Source organism: Phacochoerus africanus, chromosome 2, assembly GCF_016906955.1.
Source record: "Phacochoerus africanus isolate WHEZ1 chromosome 2, ROS_Pafr_v1, whole genome shotgun sequence".
Taxonomy (NCBI): Eukaryota; Metazoa; Chordata; class Mammalia; order Artiodactyla; family Suidae; genus Phacochoerus; species Phacochoerus africanus.
In genome coordinates, this window is record NC_062545.1 from 7555674 (window position 1) to 7563829 (window position 8156).

Below are 8156 nucleotides of genomic sequence, written 5' to 3' on the forward strand. Positions count from 1 at the left end.
AGCCACTGCAGCTGGATCTATAACCCACCGTGCCACAGTGGGAACTCCGACAGAAGGCGTTGGGAGAAAATACAGAAAGGATAGAGGCCTGGCATGTGTGTAGGCATTTCCAGAAGGTTCAGCACACGGGCACAATCTCAGCGTTAATTCTCATCTCATGCACAGGGGGTAGGGGTCCTCCTTAGCGTATCTGGGAGATAGTCAGGTGCAGCCCAGGCGTCACCTGCAGGCATCCGTGTCCCCCCATGGTTGTCCACGCTTTCCCTCCCCCCATCAGACCACGGTCTCGGTTGCGGGGGTGGCGGTGGGGTCTCCAGGGCGCCTGGGTTGCATCTCATCCTTGAAAGCCCTGGTCAGAACGACTTTTAAGGACTCCTTGAACCGCTTCTTCCTGCTGCTGCCCACGAAGAAGTAGATGAAAGGGTTGGCGCTGCTGTTGATGGTGGAGAAGAGAAGAGACACGTGGTGCAAGTTCCGGAACGTCGACCAGTACTCGTAGTAGAGCAGGTAGAGGAGCCTCATGGGCACGGCGAAGATGAAGAACACGATGATGCTGACCGTGATGACCAGGTAGAGCTTCGAGGAGGGGGACGCCCACGCCGTCTTCCGGATCTTCACCACCAGGATGCTGCTGGACGCCACCATGAGCGGCGTGAAGACCGCGAAGCTCAGGACGCCTATGAAGATGATGACCGCCCGGCAGTCACTGCGGGAGTGGGCCTGCCCCTCCCTGTCGATGCACATCACATATTCCATGGTGGTCACCAAGCAGGACAGCGCCCACAGGAGGGCGCAGACCAGTGCCGACTGATGCTTGGGGCGATGGCAGCGGTACCAGATCGGGTACAGGACGGACAGGCACCGCTCCACGCTGATGGCCGTCAGCAGGTAGAGGCCCGTGTTGTAGCCAAAGAGAAACGTCACCGACAGCGTGACAATTGTGTAGTAATAGCCAGACGAGAGCTCGTAATCTAGAGCGTAGTCCACAGACAGAATAAAGATGCAGAAGAGCAGCGAGATGTCGGCGATGGACAGGTGGGTGATGTAGACGGTGAAGGGGTTTCTTCGCATCCGGAAGCAGAGGAACCAGAGCAGAATCCCATTCTCCACAAAGCCCAGTGGCGAGATGCTCATGATCACCCAGTGCACCATGGGAATTTCCCGCCGCGGGTCCCCAGCAGAGGCGTTCCTGCTGGTGGAGGCGTTCGAGGACCCCTCAGTGACAAATGACGTCCCGTTTGCCTCGTCCATGAGGAGGCTTCAGCCTGGGTTCTTCGGGTCCTTTTCTGTAAATAAGTTAAAAAAAGGAAATCAAGGATGAATGGCCGTCAGAGAGCGGTTTCAGCTCTGGATTGCCACCATGTTATACAAAAAATATTTGCTAGATTGTACATTTCTCCTTCCCGTGAAGATAAAATTAGACATTTCACCAGGAGAGATGAGCCATCTGCTTTAACGGCCTGTTTTGATCCACCCAATAGCCTTTGGTTCTATATGGTTATTTGCTTGTGGTTTAGTGGCAAAGGGGATCTGGCAAAGGGAGAGGAGCAGAGTTCCTGGTGTCCATCTCTGGCCCGGCCTGAGCTTTCTGAATTTTCAAAACACCTCATCTTCTGTGCCTTCATCTCCTGGCCTGAGGGACCAAGTTAACCACATTAAAATGTGATGACAAAATACAAGTTTGGGCAAAGTGCTGTTGTTGATGCTTTCTTTTTCTTTTTCTTTTTTGGCTGCGCCCGTGGCATGTGGCAGGTCCCAGGGGCCAGAGATCAAAACTGCGCCCCAGTTGCAACCTGCACCCCAGCTGTGGCAATGCCAGATCCTTAACCCTCTGCATCACAAGGCACCTTCCCATTGTTGCTACTTTTTTTTTTTCCTTTTCACATCCGCACCTGCAGCATATGGAAGTTGCTGAGAAATCGGAGCTGTAGCTGCCACAGCCTACACCACAGCCACAGCAACACCAGATCTGAGCCTCATCTGTGACCCACACTATAGCTGTGGCAATGCTGGATCCTTAGCCCACTGAGAAAGGCCAGGGATGGACCCTGCACCCTCATGGACACAATGTCAGGTTCTTAACCCACTGAGCCACAACAGGAACTCCCGTGTTGTCATCACTTTTTAATGCCGTAAGTGATGGGTCGAGAGTAGCTAGAAAAAATATGTTCAATAGAGCACCAATATTTTTGAAAGTGTGAACAATTCAAAGGCAGGTATTTTATGTGGTCCCAATACCTATGACAAAACCTACTCAGATTAGGTACCCTGTGCAAACCAACCCTGGGAGCAGATGGAGCACTCAAATAAGATGCATTCATATCCCCGCACCCCACAGGCCAGCCCAAGCGGCTGATGGACATTAAGCAAAGCACTCACTCGAAACCAGTAAGAAGCTAAACATTTGAAACTGAAAGCAAAGATTAGCAGAAACTTGGCCTCCCACATTAGGAATTACAAAATAAACCTATGCACAGCCCCTACCCTCTTCCTGTTAAGGAAACAAATATATATGAGCCACTGCAACCCCAGAGGGACTTCTCATGGACCACAGCATCTTTAGCTCATTGTATGCAAGAGAGCTCCAGGGGACTCCTATAAAAATGAGTTAGAAGGGAAGTTCCCAGTTAGGAAAGGTGTTTCAAACCTTTGAAAGACCTTTTTCTTTTTCTTTTGAAGGTCACACCTATGGCATATGGATATTCCCAGGCTGGGGTCGAATTGGAGCTCGAGCTGCCAGCCTATGCCACAGCCACAGCAACGCCAGATCTGAGCCACCTCTGTGTTCTACGCCTCATCTTGCAGCCATGCCGGCTCCTCAACACTCAACACTCCGTTAAGGACACGGTGCTGGGTTCTTAACCTGCTGAGCCACATGGGAACTCCTGTTTTTTCCTGTTATAGTCAGACCCAAGTAACCCCGTGCACTTTCTGAACACGGATCATCTTTCAAAAACATAGTTTTCCGTCATTGTACTAAGTTAAGGATGCAGAACTGAAGAAGACACGGCCCTCTGCACATCTTTCCAGGGAAGGCAGACGGAACTAAAATCTAATTCAATAAGGGAATTGAAATGCCCATCGCTTATGGCATTAAAAAGCAAGCACACCCTAGGAAACCATGGCTCTGGGTGTCGGGGGGAAGCTTCACGGGGCTGGGCCTTGAAGGGTCAGTACAAGTTTATAGCTGAAGAAAGGAGAGAAAGACATCTCAAGAAAAGAGGACAGGAGTTCCCATTGTGGCACAGTGGAAACTAACCTGACCAGTATCCATGAGGATGCAGGTTCGATCCCTGGCCTCGTTCAGTGGGTTAAGGATCCGGCGTTGCCGTGAGCCGTGGTGTAGTTCACAGACACGGCTAGGATGCTGTGTGGCTGTGGCTGTGGCGTAGGCCAGTGGCTAGAGCTCTGATTTGACCCCTAGCCTGGGAACCTCCATATGCCTCAGGTGTGGCTCTAAAAAGCAAAAAAGAAAAAAGGAAAAAGAAACCAGGACAGATGGACAGAGAGGCACAGAGGTCAGAAGGCACAGAATGCTGGAGTTTGAGGTGTCTAGTGTGCCGTGTGTGGAGGTACGACTTCATACAGAAATGAGCTGCAGGAGGGTTCCCATTGTGGTTCAGTGGGTTACGAACCTGACTAGTATCCATGAGGATGCGGGTTTGATCCCTGGCCCCCCTCAGTGGGTTAAGGATCCAGCATTGCAGTGAGCTGTGGTGTAGGTCGAAGACTCAGCTCAGATCTGGCATTGCTGTGGCTGTGACACAGGCTGGCAGCTCCAGCTCCAATTCGACCCCTAGCCTGGAAACTTCCATATGGCACGGGTGTAGCCCTAAAAAGAAAAGGAAAAAAAAATAAAAAAGGAAATTCCAGAGACCCACTATTGCAAGAAGCTTGAGGTGGGGGCCTGGACTCTGAATTTTCATATTCCAGGGCATTCTCATTCTTATGGGCCCCACGCCATGGTTTGGAAACCACTTCCCCTGCACTACAGAGCCATTAAAGTTTCAGTGCAGGGCTGGGATGTGACCTGAACCGTGCTTTTTATTTATGTGTGTATCTATGTGTTTGTTTACGGCTGCATCCACAGCATGTGGAAGTTCCCAGGCCAGGGATCAAACTGGAGCCATATCAGTGACAACACCGAGTGCTTAACTGCTCGGCCACCAGGGAACTCCTAGGTTTAGTCTGCAGGCTATTTTAGAAAGGTTTTAGAAAGGTTACCCTGGTCATAGTCTACAGGCTGGATGAAAGTGGACAAGAGATGGAGCCAAGAAGCCAGCAGGGGATTGTTAAAATAATCCCAGTGAGAAATAATAACTATGAAAACGGCTCAAGGACAGAATGAATTCCAGAGACATTTCAGAGAAGACGGGTCAGCCCCGCTGGGACCATGAGAGGGAAGAGAGACGGAGGAGTCAGTGGACTGAGCTTTCCATCTGAAGAGGCTGTGAACATAAACTCCTAAAGCCTGACACCGGGGGCAGGGGGCACAGCGGCTGGGAGAGAAAGGAGCCAGGTTCCTCGTGCACTGAGAATGAGGCATGAGAAGCCGAGTGAGTGGGTTCCAGCTGTGCCGGCCGGGGTGTCCTCTGCTCCCGGGGGCCTACATCTTTTAACAAGCAGAACTTCATCGAACATGGAGTTCCCATCATGGCCCAGCGGTTAACGAACCCAACTAGTATCCATGAGGACACAGGTTCGATCCCTGGCTTCGCTCAGTGGGTTAGGGATCCGGTGTGGGGGTGAGCTGCGGTGTAGGTCGCAGACGAGGCTTGGATCTGGCGTTTCTGTGGCTGTGGGGTAGGCAGGTGGCTGTAGCTCATGTTCGATCCCTAGCCTGGGAACCTCCATATGCCCTGGCTGCGGCCCTAAAAAGCAAAAAAAAAATAAAAAACAAACAAAAAAAACCTTTATAAAACAAAGAATAATAGACACACCAATGAGAACTTTAGAACATTATTCATCACTGTGCCTTTTCGTGATTATAAAGTTCAAATTCAGAAGTCACCTAAGATCACAGGCTCCTCTTCTATTCCCATGTCTCCAGGCTGACTCCTGGGATCGGTCTTCCTTTTGCTGCTCTCTGTGTCCCTGCACCAGCCTCTCCTGCCCAGACTCTTACCCTCCTCCCTTCCCTTTCTCATACTCCCTCCACAACTCTTGGTGTCACTCATTAATGACCTCTATAGCCAGGACAGTCCTCCTTACAGAGTTTTAATTTAATTTAATTTTGTTTTTTTAGGGCCGCGCGTGTGGCATACGGAAGGTCCCAGGCTAGGGGTCAAATTGGAATTGCAGCTGCTGGCCTACACCACAGCCACAGCAACACCGGATCCTCAACCCACTGAGCCAGGCCAGGGATCAAACCCACGTCCTTATGGATACTAGTCGGGTGTGTAACCCACTGAGCCACAATGGAATCTCCCCAGAATTAAAATTTTATCTCCTCCATTAAACTGCAAACTCCTCCAAGACAAGCTTTGTTATTCACGTCTGAATCTCCAGCACTTGACATGGCCGTTGCATAAATGCTTACTGAGTTATTTCAGGACATCGAGCCCATTACAATGGTCCGGAAGATGCACCCTGGTCACCCGGGAAAGAAAACCACCACCCGGAACCCAGGCCATCGCAGTTAGTAAAAAGTTCTCTCATCGTCAGTATAACACCTGAAGCCCATCCTTGGGCAGAATTTGATCATGATGTGGTTAGAAAGAAAAAAGTTCCCATTAAAATGAAGTCACAGATGCGGCTCGGATCTGACGCTGCTGTGGCTGTGGTGGAGGCCAGCAGCTGTAGCTTCAATTCAGCTCCTAGCCTGGGCACTTCTATATGCTGCAGGTGCAGCCCTAGAAAGCAAAAAAAAAAAAAAAAAGTCTAGAAACCACTGCTCTGACCGCCCCTGCCAAAGGGAAGGTGGAGAGACTGCGAGCTGACTAACGGGAGGAAGCCCTGCAGCTGTGAGCTCCAGATGCTGAGGCTGAGCTCTTCCCCCTCTGCCCTGGGGCCTAAGCCTGTTTTTAAGACCTCACCTTCTATAGCGTCTCGGTTAACACGTGTTCCAATCTAGGATCGGGTCTGCCTCTAATTCTTCCTACTTAGGGAATTGAAGGCCTCACATTCCCTAGTGTTATAGGGTTGGGTTTTGTTTCTGTTTTTGTTTTTCTCCCCCAAGCACTAGGAAATTAACTTACTTTCTAATGATGACTTTGCCAGCGCAGGACTCACGTCACTGTGTGGTCTTGCGTTCAAGTTCCACCGCGAAGAAAGCAGCCTCCGTTACTTTTAAACAGCCCCACGGTACCCAAGGGTCATGCCTGCAGGCTCATTTTATAGTCTGTTTAATCTTAACACAAGATGGGAGTTTTAAAATTTTTTATTGCCTTTTTTTTAATTATAAAATATTTGTGTTCATTGAAGAAAAATTTGGAAAATTCAGTAGGAAAAAAAAATCACATAAAACCATTGTTCAAACTTAACCTCGTCTGGAGTTCCCATTGTGGTTTAGTGGGTTAAGAACCTGATATAGTGTCTAGAGGATACAGGTTCAATCCCTGGCCTTGCTCAGTGGGCTAAGGATCGGTGTTGCCACAAGCGGCAGCATAGGTTGCAGACGTGGCTCAGATCCCATGTTGCTGTGGCTGCAGTGCAGGCCGGCAGCTGCAGCTCCACTTCGACCCTTAGCCTAGAAACTTCTATATGCTGCAGGTACGGCCATAAAAAGAAAAACAAATTAACCTCATTTAACATTTTGAAATATTTCCTTGTTGCCTTTTTTCTGCATCTTATTCACACTCTTTTAAAATTGAGATTGCATTTTATAATCTGTGTTGGTTGCTTGCTTTTATCTTTCTTTCTTTCTTCCTTCCTTCCTTTCTTTCTTTTTGTCTTTTTGCCATTTCTTGAGCCACTCCCGTGGCATATGGAGGTTCCCAGGCTAGGGGTCCAATCGGAGCTGTAGCCGCCAGCCTACACCACAGCCACAGCAACGCGGGATCCGAGCCGCATCTGCAACCTACACCACAGCTCACGGCAACGCCGGATCCTTAACCCACTGAGCAAGGTCGGGGATCAAACCCGCAACCTCATGGTTCCTAGTCGGATTCGTTAACCACTGTGCCACGAGGGGAACTCCTGCTTGCTTTTTTTCTTCACTCTATATCACATTGTAAACATTTTCTCTGTCGGCATATCTTTAAAAACCATGACTTTGATCGCCACTCTTTGGCGGTACCATCATTTATTTTTAATAATCTTCTAACTTTGGACTTACCCATTGCTTCTGATTTTCCACCATTATTTTTCAAAATAACAACGTGCTGTAATGAAATTTCTTGGATGCAAATTTTGTGCACATTTTTCATCATCTCCCTAGGACATATTTCTAAAAGTGGAATTGCTGGATCAAAGGGTATAAATGTTTTTCAAGATTTTAAAACATTTTAACAAGTTGTCTTCCAAAAATTATACCAATTATACTGACATCAACAGTATATCAATGCTTCTTTTTCACAGCATATATACATTTTGTCCTCACAATATCTCCATTTTTTTAAATTACCATCTGTGATAGGTGATTAAAAAGGTACTTTGGGAGTTCCTGTCGTGGCTCAGCAGTTAACGAACCTTACTAGGATCCACGAGGATGCGGGTTCAATCCCTGGCCTCACTCAGTCAGTTAAGGACCTGGCATTGCCATGAGCTGTGGTGTAGGTTGCAGCCTCAGTTCAGATCCTGTATTGCTGTGGCTGTGGTGCAGGCTGGCAGCTGTAGCTCCAATTTGACCCCTAGCCTGGGAACATCCATATGCTGCAGGTGCAGCCCTAAAAAGCAGTAAAATAAAATAAAATTAAAATAATAAGAAAAAAATAAAAAGTTACTTTGTTAGAGTTCCTGCTGTGGCACAGAGGGTTAAGAAGCCAACTACAGCAGTTCAGGTCACTGCAGAGGCAGCAGCTCGGATTCAGTTCCTGGCCTTGGGAACTGCCATATGCCTCAGGTGTGCCATTAAAAAAAAAGTACTTTGTTTTCCTTGCATGTATTTGATCTCTCATGAGTTTGAATTTTTTTTTATGTTACTGGTCACTTGAACTTCTTCTTTGACAGATTATTTTTTCATGTTCTTTATCCAATTATTTACCAAGTTGCAAGAA

General features: G+C 48.3%; 1 protein-coding gene across 1 annotated transcript; it reads right to left on the minus strand.

The window, feature by feature from the left end:
- Window positions 1-273: 273 nt before the first annotated feature.
- Window positions 274-1251, minus strand: MAS1 (MAS1 proto-oncogene, G protein-coupled receptor). The gene has a single exon (XM_047769118.1). The coding sequence runs from the start codon at window positions 1249-1251 to the stop codon at window positions 274-276; it is 978 nt and encodes a 325-aa protein (XP_047625074.1).
- Window positions 1252-8156: the final 6905 nt, after the last annotated feature.

Bases quoted from the DNA above. Each gene is read 5' to 3' on its own strand.
- MAS1 (XM_047769118.1), bottom strand. From the start codon at position 1,251: ATGGACGAGGCAAACGGGACGTCATTTGTCACTGAGGGGTCCTCGAAC.